The sequence below is a fragment of the Pelmatolapia mariae genome, linkage group LG23, assembly GCF_036321145.2.
Source record: "Pelmatolapia mariae isolate MD_Pm_ZW linkage group LG23, Pm_UMD_F_2, whole genome shotgun sequence".
In the NCBI taxonomy this organism is placed as follows: Eukaryota; Metazoa; Chordata; class Actinopteri; order Cichliformes; family Cichlidae; genus Pelmatolapia; species Pelmatolapia mariae.
This window is the reverse complement of record NC_086246.1, coordinates 26,199,143-26,219,385: the sequence shown is the minus strand read 5'-3', so window position 1 is coordinate 26,219,385 and position 20,243 is coordinate 26,199,143. Positions and strand designations below refer to the sequence as shown.

General features: G+C 41.0%; 1 protein-coding gene across 1 annotated transcript in view; it reads left to right on the top strand.

Annotated features, from left to right (window-relative positions):
* The window catches only part of LOC134620211 (fibronectin type III domain-containing protein 5-like), a 54,725-nt gene extending 34,836 nt beyond the window's left edge, over nt 1–19,889 (top strand). Inside the window, exons 3-7 of the mRNA XM_063466253.1 lie at nt 4,285–4,386; nt 8,878–8,980; nt 12,729–12,818; nt 13,026–13,192; nt 16,088–19,889. Coding sequence (XP_063322323.1) covers nt 4,285–4,386; nt 8,878–8,980; nt 12,729–12,818; nt 13,026–13,192; nt 16,088–16,129 — 504 coding nt within the window. The 3' untranslated portion in view covers nt 16,130–19,889. The remainder of the gene's footprint in view (nt 1–4,284; nt 4,387–8,877; nt 8,981–12,728; nt 12,819–13,025; nt 13,193–16,087) is intronic.
* The last annotated feature ends 354 nt before the right edge of the window (nt 19,890–20,243 follow it).

The following is a 20,243-nucleotide window of genomic DNA, read 5'->3' as shown; positions in this document are numbered from 1 at the left end:
CCTTTTAGTGCTGCAGGACGATCAAAGCGTCCTGGCTGACTCGCCGCCTGCAGGGCTGCCAGAGGAGCAGCAAACACCACTTTGACTCTCCACTCGAGACATCTGGAGAGCCTCGAGCGTCCTGCCAGCTTTCTATTTATTGACTCTTCCTCAGCCTTCAGTGCTCCGCAGGCGCGTTTGCAATCTGGGAAACTTTCTCATTTGAAAACTGGACTAGCTGTCGCTAGATGATGCTTACCAAGCAATTGTTAAAAAAGCCTTGTTATGAGCTGTTCTGATGCCGAGCTGGTGGCTTTTTAGAATATTTGGTGTAATCGGTGTGTAATGGCCGGAGATGACAATAATGAAAAGCTTGAATATATGATGAGCCATTTTCTACAATCTCAAAAACAAGAATGCAGGCCAGTGCTTTTGTGTGAACACCAATTATCTCTGAGCAGCACTCATCAGGATGTCTCCAGTTAAAAAGAAGACAGTTAAAGGTTCCTTCATACAGAGTTTCCAATCAGAGCAATTAAAGTCTCGCTCAAGTCTCGTGTTGTCGGGAAAACTTAGCCACACAAAAACATGATTTCTTATTTTTTTCCATATTTGTCACGCTTACGTGTTTCAGATCATCAAACAAATTTTACTATCAGAAGAAAATAACCAGAGTAAATACAAAATGCAGTTTTTAAATTACAAACCGGATTCCAAAAAAGTTGGGACACTAAACAAATTGTGCATAAAAACTGAATGCAATGATGTGGAGATGGCAAATGTCAATATTTTATTCAGAATAGAACGTAGATGACAGATCAAAAGTTCAATCCGAGAAAATGTATCATTTTAAAGGAAAAATATGTTGATTCAAAATTTCACGGTGTCAACAAATCCCAAAAAAGTTGGGATAAGTAGCAATAAGAGGCTGGAAAAAGTAAATTTGAGCATAATGAAGAGCTGGAAGACCAATTAACACTAATTAGGTTAATTGGCAACATGATTGGGTATAAAAAGAGCTTCTCAGAGTGGCAGTGTCTCTCAGAAGCCAAGATGGGTAGAGGATCACCAATTCCCACAATGTTGCGCCGAAAGATAGTGGAGCAATATCAGAAAGGTGTTACCCAGCGAAAAATTGCAAAGACTTTGCAGTTATCATCATCAACTGTGCATAACATCATCCAAAGATTCAGAGAATCTGGAACAATCTCTGTGCGTAAGGGTCAAGGGCGTAAACCCATACTGGATGCCCGTGATCTCCGGGCCCTTAAACGACACTGCACCACAAACAGGAATGCTACTGTAAAGGAAATCACAGAATGGGCTCAGGAATACTTCCAGAAACCATTGTCAGTGAACACAATCCACCGTGCCATCCGCCGTTGCCAGCTGAAACTCTACAGTGCAAAGAAGAAACCATTTCTAAGCAAGATCCACAAACTCGGGCGTTTTCACTGGGCCATGGATCATGTAAAATGGAGTGTGACAAAATCGAAGACTGTTCTGTGGTCAGACGACTCACGATTCGAAGTTCTTTTTGGAAATATGGGACGCCATGTCATCCGGACCAAAGAGGACAAGGACAACCCAAGTTGTTATCAACGCTCAGTTCAGAAGCCTGCGTCTCTGATGGTATGGGGTTGCATGAGTGCGTGTGGCATGGGCAGCTTGCATGTCTGGAAAGGCACCATCAATGCAGAAAAATATATTCAGGTTCTAGAACAACATATGCTCCCATCCAGACGTCATCTCTTTCAGGGAAGACCCTGCATTTTCCAACAAGATAATGCCAGACCACATTCTGCATCAATCACAACATCATGGCTGCGTAGGAGAAGGATCCGGGTACTGAAATGGCCAGTCTGCAGTCCAGATCTTTCACCTATAGGGAACATTTGGTGCATCATAAAGAGGAAGGTGCGACAAAGAAGGCCCAAGACGATTGAACAGTTAGAGGCCTGTATTAGACACGAATGGGAGAGCATTCCTATTGCTAAACTTGAGAAACTGGTCTCCCTCGGTCCCCAGACGTCTGTTGAGTGTTGTAAGAAGAAGGGGAGATGCCACACAGTGGTGAAAATGGCCTTGTCCCAACTTTTTTGGGATTTGTTGACACCATGACATTTTGAATCACCATATTTTTCCCTTAAGATGATAAATTTTCTCAGTTTCAACTTTTGTTCCGTGATTTATGTTCTATTCTGAATAAAATATTGACATTTGCCATCTCCACATCATTGCATTCAGTTTTTATGCACAATTTGTTTAGTGTCCCAACTTTTTTGGAATCCGGTTTGTATAATTTTGATTATTAGGAGAAGAAAAATGTATCCAAACTTACCTGGGCCTCTGTGAAAGAGTAACTGCCCCCTTAGTGTTTCTTCTTCACTCACTTTTTTCCCCACTTGCTATGTGTTTATACACCTCTCTGCATTTAATCATTAGTTATTATTCATCTCTGTCTCTTCTCCACAACATGTTTTCGTCTTGTTTTTTTCCCCTTAACCCCAACTAGTTGTGACAAATGGCCTTCCCCCACTGAGCCTGGTTCTGGCAGAGGTTTCTTCCTGTTAAAAGGGAGTTTTTTCATTCCCATTCTCGCCAAGCCTGTACGGGGTCTGATTGTCGTGTTTTCTCTGTTTTCTTTGTATTATTGTAGGATGTCTACTTTACAATATAAAGCACATTGAGGCAATTGCTGTTGTGATTTGGTGCCAAATAAATAAAACTGAATTGAATTTAAATTAATTTAATTAAATCTAATAACTAGCTGTGCCACACTTGGCCACAAGAACTGCAATCAAGCGTTGCCACATGTGCAGTTTTATCAAGATCAGCACTCTTAAAGGCTAAAATCAGGTCTCATTGTGTTGGCCTAGCAATTCCAGACACACAAACACAAATGCAAATTATGCTGGAAACTCTTAGCTTGTTTTCTGTGTCCGAGGGGAATTAAGAACCAAAATGCATCTTAATTGCTGTTACCATGGTGCCACGTTAAGTGGAAGCCTGCTGCAGCAGCTCTTGTGTTTTCTGTTGTTGTTTGTTTTGCCATTTTCTTAATTTTACTGAACTACTAGTAAGTTAATTTACTCCATACACCTCTATAGTGCAGATATCTGCCTGGCAGAGAATCCTCTGCAGACATTATTATTATTAACCATCCATTTTCTTCCTCTTATTCAATTCAGGGTCCTGGGACTCCACCAGTCTTCATGTTCACGTAACATGAAGGATTTGATTTGCGATTGTTACTTTGAATCCACGTGCACAGTGTATTTACATATTACCAAATGTGCCCTTCTGAATCCACAGCTCATTTTAAAGATATGAACTGTAGAGTTTGGTGGGTAACCTTGTGAAAATGTTCTTGCCTCGATTCTCGTGCCCCCTTATGGATGTATGCTGCTTTGTGTTGTCTTTCCAGTGACTTTGTCTTCTTCTGCAGGCACCTTTTATCACTGGACATCTTTAAATAAACACAGTGAATGTGATCTTCTCAGTGCTAAAGCAGCTGAAAACTCAGATATTTCCCCAGGGAGGTGGTGGAGACCAAAAATGGAGCTAACACTGATTAAATTGTGGACTTGAATTAAAGCATGGCTCTAAATTAATAATTATCTTGTTGTGTTTTACCTTCTGATTGCAAAAATGGAGATGATAATATGTCTGTGTTGTGTTTACAATTTATAAATCCACCCATCCCCAAATTTTCACTAAAGACAGCTGATGAAAAACTAAAATTTATCTCCACAGGGTCACCATCTGTTTACCTGCTGATCCAGAAGGTGACATTTCTTCATTAATTCTGCAGCTCCTTATACTAACAGAGCATCTCTGCCTGAACATGTGTTTTTCTGTTTCTTTTGAATGACTATTGCTGGTGTTACCTTGCCTGCAGACCTAATTTCTCCCACTGGGACTGTATGGGTGTGAGGTGAATTTCTATGAGGCGAAGCTGCTTGTTACTGCAGGGATTCTGCTTGCATTTCAAGTATTTGCCTTTAAATGTGACATAATGATGATTTTTTTTTCTGGTAAATTAGTTTAGCAAAGTTTACTTTAAAAGAAAACAGAAAAGATTCTTCTCCTTTTAAGACAACATTATCTGCCTCGAGCAAGGTACGAGGCCATTACTGCTTTTATTAGATCATAATACTTAAGCTGTCAGCCGGATACGCTGATCAGATCCCGAGATTTGATTTAAATTTGCCGTAAGTGTGGCACATTAATGTCTTTGTGTGTGCAAAAGCATCCACCACGTGTGGCAAGTATTCCTAATATGTGCACCTATCCTGTCTCCAGAGGCAGGACGGCCTGATGCAGCGCTCCATACGAGAGGTGAACACGTCCAGCCGCTGGTGTGTGCTGTGGGACCTGGACGAAGACACACACTACAGTGTCCAGGTGAGAGAAACACACAAACACACACACACACGTAACTCTGAATCAGATATCTGCATCAGTGGATGATTTGTGGTGAAGTTTAATAGCTATTACCTATTTAATGATAGCTATTTAATAGCTAATAGCTAATTAGACTGATGTATGGATTAGTTGGATGGTATCTTTTTCTAAAAGGCAGGTGTGTAATGGTGTAACTAACCATTTTTATTGGCTATGTAACCCATAAACACTGCCATTACAAAAGGTCTTATGCAAATGTAGGCTTACAAAACACAAAATAGCAAAAGAAGAAGAAGAAGTTGATAATTCAGAAGTATTTTGGAGCAGTTGTGAAACCCAGGAGGAGGAACGACATGCAGGGCGCACCGTGAACAGGGCTGAAGTGTTCAGCCCACAGCTGTACACAAGGAAACAAGAAAAAACTCTGGAAAACCAGGAATGATGGCTGGGAAGTTTGAGGAATGCAACAAGGCAATCTGGCAAATTTAAGGAGGTTTCTCACGTGATGTCTCACTGCCAGAAACCTCCAGCAACCACTTGCCAATCAGTTGGGGAATACACACTGCTCCCTAGCAACCAGTGTTTACCGAGAGGGGGTGGTCTGTGTCCTTAGGTCTGTGTGAGTGAGGCCTAAGCTTGCTCCAGTTGCCTGAATTTTTTCCATATTTTCCTACAAATCACTCACTGTTAGACAAGTGGTAGTGAAACTTGATAATGTGCGATGTGAACTGAAAATGGAGAAGTTTCAAAGAGAAGCCAGCGTTCTTCAAAAGAGGCAACTTTTGTTTTGAAGGCAAACCTTCTCCATTTATGGTCTGTTACACTTTTCACAGTTTCACGGCGCCTTAGAGAGCAGGTGTTTGTAGGCAAGCCCATCACTACAATTCAAGTTACGGCCACAGCAATCTGCTAGCAACCAAATCAATCACAACAAAGTTTTTGCCAGGTAGATGGGGAATATTCATTTTTCCTTAGTTACAGATGGTTGCTGGGGGCTCACTGGCATGTCTGCCAGCTTCCACATTCTTGATAATGTTTCAAATGTTTCTTTTAGGCTGTTATGATAGGAACAGTTAAAATTATGGAGGAAAACGGGCAGCGAATGGCACTTTTGCTTTAGCCACGTGTCCAAAAATGGTGCACAAGTTAACATCATGTGGTTAGCGGTCACATGTCTACAAAACCTCAAAAATTAGGAGATTGATTACTGATTGAACACAGGTATGATGAAAAAGCAGTTGAAAACAGACAGGAAGTACGTCTGACTGAAGTGTAAGACTAGCTGAGACTTCAGAATAAAACAGGAAGTGGCTAAAGCAACAGAGGAATAGAAAAATAGAAAAAGGAAGGAAGTAGACTTGACATCAGCCAGCAGAATAAAACAGGAAACAACTAAAGAAAAACCCTCTGTGTCCTCCTAACTTTGCAAATTTTAAAAAGTTGACAACAATCATGGAAGCTAAGCCAAACCATGTAGGTTAAATAATAAAGTTGTCCTGTATTCCGCAAAAGTTGCTGCAAAAGAACTTTAATGTCTTCAGATTAATGCTCTTCTCTGTGCACCTTAAATGAATGAAGTTGTGTCACAAGAGTATGTGTCTGTCCAGGTCAGGACAATCTTTTAGATGCCAGACCAAAGAATATTCAGCATGTTGCAAAAAGGGACTCATAGTATTGAGCCAAAAGGTAAGAAAATGTTCATCATGTTTGTACAAATAGACATGAGGTCTAAATGATATATTAACAAAGCCATACATTTAGAAATAAAACTGGACGATTTGGTCTTTGTAAGTGCTTTGAAATGGAGATTTTTTGCCTCTGTGTATGGAAAAAGAGACCTCTCATCATCCTCTTCTTCTTTATTTTCATTCTGTGAGTCAGCTAGAGTACATTTGCATGATTCACAGTTTAAAAAACTGTGACTGGTTGTTTATAGAGCTCCTCAGTTCATCCTCTGTCTGAAACAAGTAGTTTTACCTCCTGCTCTTTAAGACCTACACCTTGAAAGCTCATTTTAGCCTGTTTCATGGACATGCAGTGTAACGTATAAATAAATCCTTGATGACCTGATGCAGCTTGTTCTGAAAATTAAAAAAAATAAATAAATAAATATTGAGAGGAGTATAATGACTTTTTCAACTTAGACACACATTTTTAGAAAACAAATTTAGGTCTTTATTTAAAACTTTAACATCATTTGTCAATTCTGCCGAGAAGAGCCGTCAAATATCTTTACCTTCAAAAATCACCTATTATACTTTCTGCCAGTTCATTCTAATTGGATGGTTTCCTGGCACAGACCTGGCTTTTAAGCCCAGTTCAGAAATTTTCAACAGGATTGAGGACGGGGCTTTAGGAAGGCCATTCCAGAAGCTCAGTGCTAGCCTGCTTTATCTATTCCCAACTAGTTTTGATCTGTTTGGGATCATTGTCCTGATTTGAGATGAATTTGAAGAATTTGGAGGTAGTCATCCTTCTTCATTATTCTATCGACTTCGTGCAGTGTACCAGTACCACTGGCAGCAAAACAGCCCCACAGCATGAACCTGCCACCACCATGCTTGACAGCTGGTACGGCGTTCTTAGGTAATAACAATGTTGGTCCACGATCAACATTATTTTCATGATGTAGCACCAAAGTGGTTACACATCTGAATAACTTGTACTTATGTACATTTGTTTGAATTACTGGTCTTGGAATCTGCAGTTGTTTAGAAATGGCTGCAAGACCTTCACAACCTTCCCAAATTTACAGTTCTCCTTCTTGGATCTTCACTGAGTTCCTTGGACTTTCCCATTGTTCCGAGTATTGGTCAGCCTAATGAGTGCCGTCAAACAAATCCTTTTAATACTGCAAAGAGAAACTACCAGCTGTACATAGTCATGATCACTAACGAGAAGTTAATAGGCCTTGTGAGTTAAAAGACATCATAGAACAATCAGCACCACTTGGTAAAAGATTTAAGAGTGTATGTATATTTTTGAGCCTGTTTGGATTAGAAAAAATCCAAAATAAATAGATAACTGAATTAAAACTTACCCAGTTCTTGTTTTTCAAAGTCATTAAAGATTTATGCTGTACAATCATCCCAGCCTAGAAATAGAACAGTTCCAAGAAATAATTAAAAGCCCAAAATTACCACGACATTCATGCCTATGATGAGTGGATGTAAACGTCTGACCAAAACTGTATATCTATGTATTACTCAGTGTAATGAAGCTGAATGCTGATTATAAAATCATATTTTAAGCACAAGTCCATATAAATGTAAAATAATTTGATATTTTCACAACCTGGCAACCTTACAAATTGCTTATCCAGGGCTGAAAAACACTTCTGAACCTCTCATAAAAACATTAATTACCATTTTAATTATGTTAATTATTTCAGTATCATTTAATGCTTGGTTGGCAAATAGATGGATCATCTGCATCACAGCTGAGAAATTTTCTTAGACGATGACAAAGCATTTTTTCTTAAATCAAGTGTCAGTATTTGATTAACCTAAACAGTGACATGTCTCTGTTCTGAAAGTTTAAACTAAAACTGCAGCTCCTCTCTGAAGAGGGAGTCTCTAATGTGACTCCATTATCGTGGTGCTATTAAAATTTTTATGCTCCATTATAGCCTAACAGACTGATGCAGACTGCAGACTGTCCTTCAGCTGCAGGACTTGCTTCAATGTGCTCGTCAGCAGACAGATGTCCTGCGCAAGTGTCATTGAGCAATGCATTGCTGCCCGGTGAGGTCCAGAGGGGGCTGAATTTGACCTCTGACCTCCCTTTGGCGGGCGGGGAGGTTAAAAAGTAAAGGATGAATTTCCCAATGGAGTTGGGTGTTGTTATCCAGGATGAGGGGACAGATTAGAGCTTGCAGAGGACACTTTGCAGGCATCAGACTGTAGAATTAGAGGAGAACAAACACTCTAAATTCAAGGACTTACTTCATAAACTCCACAGAAAACTTGCTGCGTACTGCCGTTGGCTGTGTTGTGTAGGTGGAGAGAGCATCTGTGGCACAATGAGACCTCGTGTGGATGTAATTTTATCTCCGTGATTGATTTATTTCCCTGTGTGTGCGTTAAACTGAGTGCTTCCTGTTATAAAACTCCACTGCAGCTCGAAACACCATTAACACGTGTTTATTTTTTACACAAAGCCTAATTTTATAAGCTTTCCCAGTGACTGAAAATGTCCCCAAATGAGCTTATAGCTCAAATTTATATTCTCTCTGTTGCCTTTTAAGCTTTTACTCAGCGTCCTCCAATGATCATTCAGGATCACGGCCAAAAGCCAAAGCACCGCTTGCTCACTAAATATACGCTCGGCAGCCAGTTTCTTACCATCGTTGCATAATGTTGTCCTTTGTTAATGCCACTGTAAGAATGCACCCAGAGTTTGTGCTCAGCTGTCATCAGCTTGGCTCTACCTTTGCTTAAAAATATCTTAACATTCCCTCTAAATACTTTTTTTTCCCCTTGTTGGATGTAGGTGCAGTCCGTTGGGCCGCACGGTGACAGCCCACCCAGCCGTGCCGTCCACTTCAGGACTCTGGAGAGGACCGACCATTATCCAGCCGGAGTCCTGGACCACCGTGAGTACTCATAAACACACTCCAGAGGGGGGCTTCCAAAAGTAAAACACATGACGTGGCGTGTTACAGCGGCACAGACACAAATCTGAAGTATTTTATTGTTGCATGAAGTACGCAGAAGTTTGGTGTCTCAGAAACGCTGTTTTAAGTCAAGTTTTCAAGGTGTGTATGCACATGTTAAATACTGGCAATAATAGTCTGAGGTGCTTCAAAAGAAAAGTGTCTGGACTTTAAGACCGACAAAAACTGGTTCATCCCGAAGACAAAACTCCTAAAAACAAACTTAGCAACGTAGTGTATGCTGTACTGTGTAGCGAGGAATGCTCAGACCTCTACATTGGAGAGACGAAACAGCCACTTCACAAACGCATGGCACAACATAGAAGATCCACCTCGACGGGACAAGACTCAGCGGTCCATCTGCATCTAAAGGACAAAAGTCACTCTTTCGAGGACGCCAATGTTCACATTTTGGACAGAGAAGACAGATGGTTTAAAAGAGGAGGAAAAGAAGCCATCTATGGCTACGTTCACACTGCAGGCGAAAGCGCATCAAATCCGACTTTTTTGACCCTATGCGACCCATATCCGATCATGGTATGACAGTTAGAAGAGCACAAATCTGATATTTTCAAATCCGACCTGGGTCACTTTCGTATGTGGTACTGAATCCGATACATATCTGATGTTTTAGAAAGCGACTGCTGTTTGAATGGTCATGTCGCATTAAATCTGTCTTTTACGTCACTGACACAAGACAGACACCAATTATCAGCGCCGGAGAAGACATCGTGAACGCTTCCTGGCCATCCAGTGTAGATGTTAGTGAAACTGTTGGGAAGACAACGTTGGAGAAACGTGAACATTTTATTTGTACTGTATAATCTGCAGATTCTGACAGAAATCTGCAACTATCCTTTGAAGCACCGCTCCTCTCTAAAACTGCAATAAGGATAATTATTAGGCCATATGTAAATAACAAAATAACTTTATAACTTAAAGCAAAATTGGGAAACGTAAAGTCCGAAACAAGTCTTTATATTAAGGGCCATCAGTCAAACAATACTGTTTGGTCTGGGTCTAAACAGAGCGCATTGTGTGTGACGTCTTCTTTTGTGCATGCGGGCCGCTTTGAGGGTTCACACTAGAGCGCGTTTGCTGTCACATTTTATTTGTAGTGTGAACAAGCAGACAAAAAAATCAGATTTGATCAAAAAATCAGAATTGAGCATTAAGACCTACAGTGTGAACGTAGCCTTTGTCCACTGTGAACGACCATCTTTGAACAGAGGCGGTGGCTTACAACACCAACTGTCGGCCATCTATAATCCAGATCTGAGATCCCTTCTCAGACACCTTAACGCCCACGCACATCCTGGGCCTTCTGACCTCAGGAAATCACATGATAGGGTGGGGCTAGGTTTCACAATGAGCTCACCCGAAACCTTGGCTGATTGTGACCTACACCCATTTTCACACCTTGGCTCATGTGATTAGGTAGAGGATCATTAGGGGGTCCTTTGTCCCTCTTGGGGGGAAACTCCCACAGGGCTTAAATCTGGGACTCTCCACCATTTGACCCTAGAACTGAAGAAGCTTCTCAGTTGAGAGGTGAAACGTCTTAAAGCAACTTAAAGAAGTCCAGACACTTTTCTTTCCAAGCTCCTTAGACTACGATGCCCTGGATAACTGAGAACCTTCACAGACACTGGCAATAATAATAAAATGATGTAGTTGTACGAGTTGTATGAGTTATTCAGTATACAAAAGTATTGAGCCACTCCTCATTTCTTTATGTTTTACTTCCAAGGCATCAGACTTTCTTTGTAACTTGCTTCTTGAGCAATAGTTCTTTTGTATCTTTAGTTACTTTGTTATTAGCAGCCTATCATAAAAACACACCATTTATTTCCATTTCTTTGGTTGAATCTGTGAAAAATATCAAAGATAACACAGTTTGACAGACATAAAATAGTATTTTTGCACCAGCAAGGTGATTCACAAAGAGATATAGCTGAAAGCTTGGCATATCTCAGCATGGTGTGCACTGTGTCCTTAAAAAATTTGAGGAAACTGGACAAGTACAGCAGATGAACACTATCTAAAAGTCACGTTCTTAAGAAACAGGGAAAAAAATCCAGCAAAGACCTGACATTGTCAGGTGAGGCTGTATGCAGGCAGGAGTGGTGGTAAGGAGGACCCAAAGTGCAGACTCACAGAGATGGAATGTAAACTCAAACTTAGATTTATTGTAAAATAAAAACCAAAAACTAAACTGAAAAACGACAAACCCAGACAGGCAGAACACACAGCATGATAAGACGGTAGATTGTGACACAGACAGAGGAAAACACAGGGCTTAAATACACAGAGGGCGCAATCAAGGAATGAGAGGCAGGAAGGAAACACAGCTGGGACAAATCAGGGCTAACGAGACAAGGGAAGCAAAATCAGATACGTTAACATGAGACACGGACTTTCAAAGTAAAACAGGAAACATAATACAGAGACGCGGACTTGACAAGGGGATAAAGCTGACAGGGGAGACAGTGCAACTATAGAACACAGAGACATAAACCATAGGACAGAGAACTCTAACAAAGAAACCTAAAGACTAGAAATGATAAATAATGGCAAAATCAAACTTCAACAATAATGAAAACTCAAAACTCTGGGTCAACGACCCAGGTCTCCTAACAGACACAGGACACGAGAAATGCATCTGGACTTTCAGCTGATCCAACTACTGTTCATTGAAGCCTCATTGAAATGGTCTCAGTGGAAGCGTGGCTGTCAGGAAGCAATCATTAATGAAGGGAAACAGGGAGGAAAGGCTGACATCTTGGCGATCTTTGTCATAATTGTTGAATTATGAACTTTTGATCCATCATGTAATACCGTCTGGAAACCATCTGATTGGCAGCAGCTTCATTTTTCACCATGATAATGATCCCAAACACAATGCCAATGCAGTAAAATAATACCTGGATAGAAAAACACACAGTGGAGCACTATCGGTCATGGATTGGCCTCCCCTAGAGCCCGGACCTCAACATCATTGAAGCAGTGTGGGATCATGCTGACAGAGAATGGAACAAAAGGCAGAAACAACCAAAGAAGAGCTTTGAATGTCCTTCAAGAAGCCTGGAGAACTATTCCTGAAGACTACTTAAAGAAATGACAAGAAAGCTGCCTAAGAGAGTTCAGACTGTGCTGAAGAGTAAAGATGGTCACATGAGTGACTCTCTAATGAGTTGTACAAACTCTGTATTTGCCTCATATGTTTGCACGTTTCAATAAATCACATTTTCCTAGAAAGATAATAAAGAAAGGGTTGACTCAAGAGTTTTGCATAGCACTGTAGTATAAGGGTGGAACAGTAGCAGTAAAAATAATACCTGTAAAGTAGCCATAGCAACTACAAACATCTGGGAAAAAAAACTCCATTAAGTACTGCGTTTACAAAGTGTGATAGCGTACATGTTACTCCTGTGTGCCTCAGAGCTCCACTGCGGTGGCCATTAAAAACACATCAGTGAGTCACACTGTTGCACTGACTCACATGTTCCTTTATTACCATGAAAACAACAGCAAATGTGGATCCATCCGCTACTGAAAATAGTCCATATTAAATGTACTGTGAGCCTTTCAGTTTTTTTGTTTTTTTTTAATGGGATTTGCTGGTAGAAGATAGAACTGTAGTATATTCTGTTGAGTAGAGTTTGACCGGACCTGTCTTTGTCCTCAGATGAGCCAGCGATGGAGGGTCTGGGTATGACTCCACAACTGGAGACTGGAGAGCTGCTGATCATCACCACTGTGCTGTTGCTGTGGGCAGGTCAGCTTGCACCACAGACACCATCCAATGGACACTCTAAGCATCTCTTCTGAATAATTCTCCTTTCTAACTCCGTTAACCGCCTTAATGTATACAATTAACTTCATGTGTTAATTTAATATGACCTGAATCTAGTGCTTGAGACCGCAAACTGATCAAGCGAGGGATGTTTTTGACTTCTTTTCTCTTTGCTTTCCACACCACCAGCCGTCATCGCCCTTTTCTGCCGGCAGTACGACATCATCAAAGACAACGACTCCAACGGCACCAAGGAGAAAGCCAAGCGGCCGCTGGTCCGAGCCACTTCCTCCTACTACAATGCCTCAGCTGGCAGCTCGCCCATCTACCACAACGGAGCCGTCCGCAGCAGCAGGGTGACTCATTTACTAAAACTTCCTCCTCTTCCTCCCCTCTTCGTCTTGCTGCAGAACTCCTCTATAATGCACGCTCGCTCCTGGCTGCCAGGAGTATTTTGTTTCCTCTGTAGAGTCTTTGTAGTTGCATCAGAGATCTCCTAGCAACTAGAGCTACTGCCATCGCGGCTAAATATAAAACAGCCGGGCTGAAAACAGAGAGCAGCGCAAACGCTCATTCAGTTGTTGCTGAGCATCTCCTCGGTTAAAGCAAGCAGGCAGACGATTTGTTTTTGTTTTTGCACATGCGAGCAGCTTTAATTAGACACACCAGCTACAGGTGTCCTGGTTGCAGTGCCCCCTAATGGCCACATTTCATTTATCACCCATTTCCTCATCTGCAAGATTACTGGTGCAGAGAATAACATCAGATAGAAGAACATTTCTTCACTTGCGGTGTTGAGTAGAGAAAGCGAGGCTGCACGTTCACGGCCTCATTACAAACTCTCAGAGGAAGGTTACAACAAATCATAAAACTTTGGTCATTAAGAGGAAGGAAACAGAGGACACAGATTATGTGCGTTAATAGAATAAGGAACCATCCAGCAGCCTGAATCCAGTGCTGTGAAAAAGTAACGGCCCCCTTTATTAAATCATGTATTAAGTCAGTGACATTTATCAGTCTGGAAAGGGTTAAAAAGTCATTTCTGAGTCTTTGGGACTCCAGTGAACCACAGTGAGAGTCATTATCCACACATGGAGGAAACTTGGAACAGCGGTGAAGCTTCACAGGAGTGATCAGCCAACCAAAATTACTCTAACAGCTTCAATGGCTCATCCAGGAGGTCACAAAAGAACCACAACAACATTGAAAGAACTGCATGACTCACTTGTGTCAGTTAAGGTCGGAGTTCATGATTCAAAAATAAGACAGAGACTGGGCAAAAATGGCGTCCATGGGAGAGTTCAAGGAGAAAACCACTGCTGACCAAAAAGATCACAAAGGTTCGTCTCACATTTACCAAAAACTTCTTGATGATTCCCAAGAAAATATTCTGTGGACTGACGAGACAAAAGCTGAACTTTCTGGAAGGTTTAAGTCCAGTTACATTTGACATAAAACTAACAGCATTTCATAAAAAGATCATCACAGCAACAGTCAAACATGGTGGTGGTAGTGCGATAGTCTAGAGTTTTCTGCTTCAGGACGACTTGCTTTAATTGATGGAACCATGAATTCTGCTCTCTACCAGATAATCCTGAAGGAGAATGTCCGACCATCAGTTCAAGACCTGAAGCTCAAGAGCACATGGGTTATGCATCCGGACAATGATCAGAGACACACCAGCAGAAATAAACAAAATGTTTTTGGAGTGAAGTCAAACTCTGGATTTAAATTAGATTGCAAGGCTTTGCACTGACCTTAAACAGGCCATTCATGCTGGAAACCCTCCAATGTGTCTGAATTAAAACAATTCTGCAAAGAGTGGGACAAAATTCCTCCACAGCGATGTGAAAGACTCATTGCCAGTGTTTTTTTTTGTGTGCAGCCATTTCCCTCATTGTCGGGTTTCAAAAATGGCGGATTTTTGTGAAGCAGACGCTCTCATGACTCATTTAACTGCAAAATGATCTTGGTGCTCAGCAGCCTTGCTTTTACAAGGGGAAGTACTAGTTAAGTTGAGTCTCGTGTTGCACAGAGATTTATGCTCATTTGGTGCAGACTGACTCAGATTGATTGCAAGCTGGAAATCTGTGTTTCTGAATTTGCATTTAGGATCATTTGCAAACTTTTGCCAAGTTGTCTCAGAGTGATTGCAGTCTGTTTTGAGACAGGTTGCCTCCCTCCAGGTAATCAAAAGTGGTCACGCTTTTGGTGTTGCAACTACTTGCAGCACTCGATCATGAAAAAATGCAGTGCAATCACCAGTTTTACTAGTTTTCTAGTTCAATTTTCTGGTCGCAAAGAGGTTGACATGCTGTTTTTACTTTAGTGTGACGGAGACAGTCAGTTTGGTTTGGGAAAAGTTCACAGCTTGGGTTAAAATACGGCCCTTCACAAAATGAACCATGGTCAGCCGGTGCATTTAAATGCAATGCCACTGAGTCCTTTAAAAGCTTCTATGTGACATGATGAGTTTGAAGTGAGAGACAGCCTGTGTGACTTCAAATCATAAATGTGGAGTTTACAGATTTCTGTCCTCTGCTGCGCTCTGTTTTAAAATCTTTTCCTTTAATCCATCGCCTGTCTATATGTATAAAAGAGTGTTTGTGGAGAGAAGGTCCGGGAACATTTTGGCAGGGCATCTGTCTGTCGGAAGTTAATTCACACTTCCCGTTCTAATTGGTCTCTCCCGCTGCGAGAACCTGCGACTTCACTGCTTGCGATGTACGGGTCAATTGACCGCCCACCGCGCGCGGCTTGCACTGTTTATTTATACAGGACGGCTTCCAGTGGTGTCAAAGTAAGAGAAAGGCAGCGTTACTTTGAGCGTTTACGGAGCTGAAACTGCACTGGCCGGATTTAATGGTTAATTTAATTATAAAAACACAACTCTTATCTTAATTTAGTCTTTTCTTATTGGCATTTCTGCAGCTTTTAAGTGTCCTTACAGTTTATTAGCTACTTCTTGTGAGTTTAATCCTTTAAAAAAATAATTCATTTAGGGCTATGTCTACTTTCCTGGGGATATATTTGCACACACAGATTTCTGCAGAGATTTAAATACTAAAGCCTAATGATGGATTAAAAATAAAAGCATCCTACTTTAAATAGGATAGTCTTTAAATAAAAAGCTCCTGGGAGCAGTTAGTTCTCTGCTCACTCGCGCTCATTGATTGGCAAGTAAATCTCTGACATGCATGACATGCTGTGGTCTGTGATTCACGTCTCATGGTGTGCTCCTTCTCTTTCAGCTGCACAGGGCCTCCTCCTCCATCAGCATCATCAGGGTCTGAGACGCGGGTGCCGGATCGGAGCCTCTTGGACAAGCGAGGAAGATTTACAAACTCAGAGTCTAATCTATTGTAAAATATGGGCCGAGTAAGGAACCACTCCATGCAAATCAGACTGAAATGAGAGCGAGGAGCCATGCTGCAGAGACCGTGGACGGCTGCTGCTCTCTAGTGGCCAGAGACTCGGGGGGGGCTCAGAAACAGCTGGAAGGAAGCTGGACTCATCTGAAGTGCGGCCAAACTAATCTCTCGTTTTCTTCTCTCTGATGTCAAAGACTGAAGTGTGAATATTCGCCAGCATGTCGGCCCGACCGTGTGCCAAGTCCCACTCGCCTCAGACTCATTCATTTTCAGCAGACGTTCTTTCATCTCGCTGAGGTGTTCAGCTCATCCCTTTTCCTTTTTACCCGCTGTAGAACCACACGTTTGAAATCCTGTCTGATGGTTATTTAATGGGATTTATTCACTTTACTTTCATGTTCGATAGTTTAACATGTGCAGCACTAGCATCACGATTCAAATCTGTACATAGGCTGAAGGTGTTTGTAAAGGTAATTCACAGAACCATTTGAATGTAGGAGATGGTAGTGGGGAATTTACATTGTAAAACAATTCATAATTAGTTTAATTAAATTATGTCTTAATTTCACATTGAAATTGTGTGATCACCTTTTAAATTAAGTTTAAGCTTTTTGTTTTTTCAGAGTTTCTAAAAGCAGAAATGATGTGAACAACCCCCAAGATATATCACCTGAAGTTTCCAGCAGCTTCTCTTGTTGTTTCGGATTTTGTTAAAAGGTTTTATTTGTATCTGAGCCACTTAAAAGTACAGAGCTAAACCTTGTCTGTCCCTCAAAAACACCTATTTTTACAGCTTAACTCACACTCACTGGCCACTTCATTATGCATGTCTGATAAACTGCTCATTAAGCATTAAAATTTCTAATTAACCAATCAAATGGAAGCAACTCAGGGCATGTAGACATGGTCAAAATGACCTACTGAACATAAGCTCACCAAAGCTGGACAATAGAAGATTTGAAAAATGTTGCCTGGTCTGATGATTCTCAATTTCTGCTACAACGTTCAGATGGTTGAGTCAAAATTTGGTGTAACAGCATGAAAACATGGATCCATTCTGTCTTGTATTAACCGTTCAGGCTGCTGGTGGTGTCATGATGTGGGGGATATTTTCTTGGTACACTTTGGGCCCCTTAGTACCAACTGAGCAACACCACAGCTTAGAGCATTGTTACTGACCATGTCCATCCCTTTATGACCACAGTGTACCATCTTCTGATAACATGCCATGTCACAAAGCTCAGATCATCTCAAACTAGTTTCTTGAACATGACAATGAGTTCTCTGTACTCAAATGGCCTCCACAGTCACCAGATCTCTATCCCATTGAGCACATTTGGGATGTGGTTGAATAGGAAATTCTAATCATGAAAGGCCAAACCAGTGTACCTAATAAAGTGTCTGGTAAATCACACAATTAATAACATGAACTCTAGGTAGAAAACCATTTGCAGTTGTGTTTGCCAACAGAAAACAAAATGTGAAGCAATTAGAGGTACTCTCCGAACACCAGACATCCCTGGGCGTTGTCCTCTGGGCACTTTTAGAAAGACGTTTCTTTATGTCTAAATTTGTTTAAAAAATGTAAGTTTAGTAAACAACTACAACACACCCAGCTGTTGTAGCTGTTTGTTCTCCTGCTGCAGAATTGTTCAGTTTTTAGTGAAACTCGCACACAGAAATGACCTGATCCTTGTTCCCAGTGGATCTGAATTCTTATTGGTTTGTGCAATACAGCCAGCCAATGACAAGTAATCTCATAAGAGTAACCCATGTTTTGGGATGGATGACGTATTCTCAGTATACTGGTTGCAGTATATTGAGTTTAAAGCCTATAATATATCTGGATAGATGACATCTCATTGCCATTATGCACAATATGGACACTTAGTGAATTTTCTCGTGCCAAAAGCCAAATTTTCTGTCTTTGGAAAGATCCTCTGAAAAAGCTTTTAGGCCAGGGTACATAATCAAACTGCATCAAATGCTATTATCTGCAAGGCCATTATTTTCTGTCATGGGTTCATCAAGCAGGAAATTAACATGAAATGTTGTCAGTGTGAGCCTACTGGTGCATTAGGATGATTAGCAGATCACCAGCTAATCAATAGGCACCGTGTGCAGGAGTGCAGATGTTAACATCAGTCAGTTTTTGCATCAGTGCACACAAACACGTGAGACTTTTGCTGCTCAAACAGAAAAATCCTTTTGATGGAGCTAAGACTGAGTTTGAAGCTTTTATCTGCCATGTTTTATAAATGGACTTAAACAAATGTCAATTTTGAGAACTGCTGTATGCAGATTGGACACAAGGTGGCGCCTGAACTCCATCACATACAGTTTTTTGTTCTGCAAGCTGCAGCGGTACTGGTGCGTCTGCATCTCTGTCCGTGCAAATAGAGCATCTAAGACAAGATCATAGATTTAAAACGAGCTTCTTCTTTTTTTTTCTTTGTTTGTTTTAATGCTATTAATGTACTGGATTGCTCTGATGCTTAAAAAAAACTTAAAAACATGGAGAATCTGAGAAAGGTTTTTTCTCTAGGATTTCAGTGACTTCAGTGACTATGAATCTAAAAACATCTATTTTTCAAAGCAAGAAAGAATGTAGCTTAATACTATCCTCTTTTCAGAGGATTATTCATCCCATTCTTCACACGTTAGCAGATGAACAACACCATCAGAACCTGGCCTGCAGTTAACAAGAGGCAAGGTCTGCATATCATTCAAAAGAAAGCATATTTCTGCTTCATTTGAATAAAGGGAAATGTCACTAATTCACACCACACCGAGCGTGATTTGCAGCTGTAAGGCTTTCCGGGTCAGAGGTCACAGGAAGGAAGGCCCTCCACCTCAGGCACGTGTTGACCTTCTGAGTTAAAAGTGAAATATGTTCCTGCAATGTTTTGTCCCCTCCTCCTAAAAACAAAAAGACAGAGGAGTGAAGGAATCCTCAGCGACTGCGGAGGTAAAGGGCAGGTCGCCCTCACCGACAGTCTGAAATATCACGGCTTGCCCGGGGCTCGTCATCCTCTTTGATGCTCTGAGGGAGTCTGCGACAAGTCTGTGGTAATGCTGAGGCAGAGAAGCGAGGGAACAGGATCGATCAAGCGCTGCTGACTGAATCATTGACTGTGGATAAATCCTCTTCTTTAATGTTGTACTGACTCTCCCATCACATTTCCTCTTTAAAAGGGAAAAAAAACATCCACTTTCCTGCAGGTGCCAGGGATTCATTCTCAGTTAATGAGATTTTAATCTGACATACATAACAGCACCCTCCACACTGACATTTAAAGAAGTCATTAAGGTTTGCCTTTAAAAGGTGTTCGAATGTTCTCTACAGTACGCTCGACCCACACACATCCCGGCCAGATATGTATTTTTTAAATTATTTTATTCCATCCAATTAAAATTCGGTAAGGGACCCTCACATGTTTCTCAAGCTGAAGTGAAATTAAAGATCAAATTAACAATCTGTCATGCCACCAGTCAGATGATCATATAAATAGGCTAAAATATTCCCAAACCAGCACACGCTGGATTTTAAGGCGTTAGTGGACTGTGCTTGCCACACAGGATACACTTTGTAGAGACTGCACAGTATCCATTGTACACGCTTATACACTTAATTGTAATGTGCAATTTTACACTTTATTTCTTCCAATTAAAGAGTTGTGCTGCCAGATTTCTTTCGTTTACTCCAACATTTGTTTATCATGTAGAAAAAACTGAGATGTGTTGTGGAAATTGCTCTTTTTCCCTCATATTAAGGGTGACCTCAAGGATTAAATGTGTTGTTAAATGTCTTTATACTGACAGAAATGGGACTTTTACTGGTCTGAGTTTGAGAGGATGAAACCCACAAACATCCAAACTCCAAGTTTCTATAAGGTCTATAAGACCAGAATCTAACACAGCTTGATACTGAGGCATTTCTTTAACTGCTAGATTCATTTATACAATTACTTCAAATTAGTTTCTTCCAGTTCTTCAGTCTTCATGATGTGTTTTGCCTAAAACTCATTGACCCACA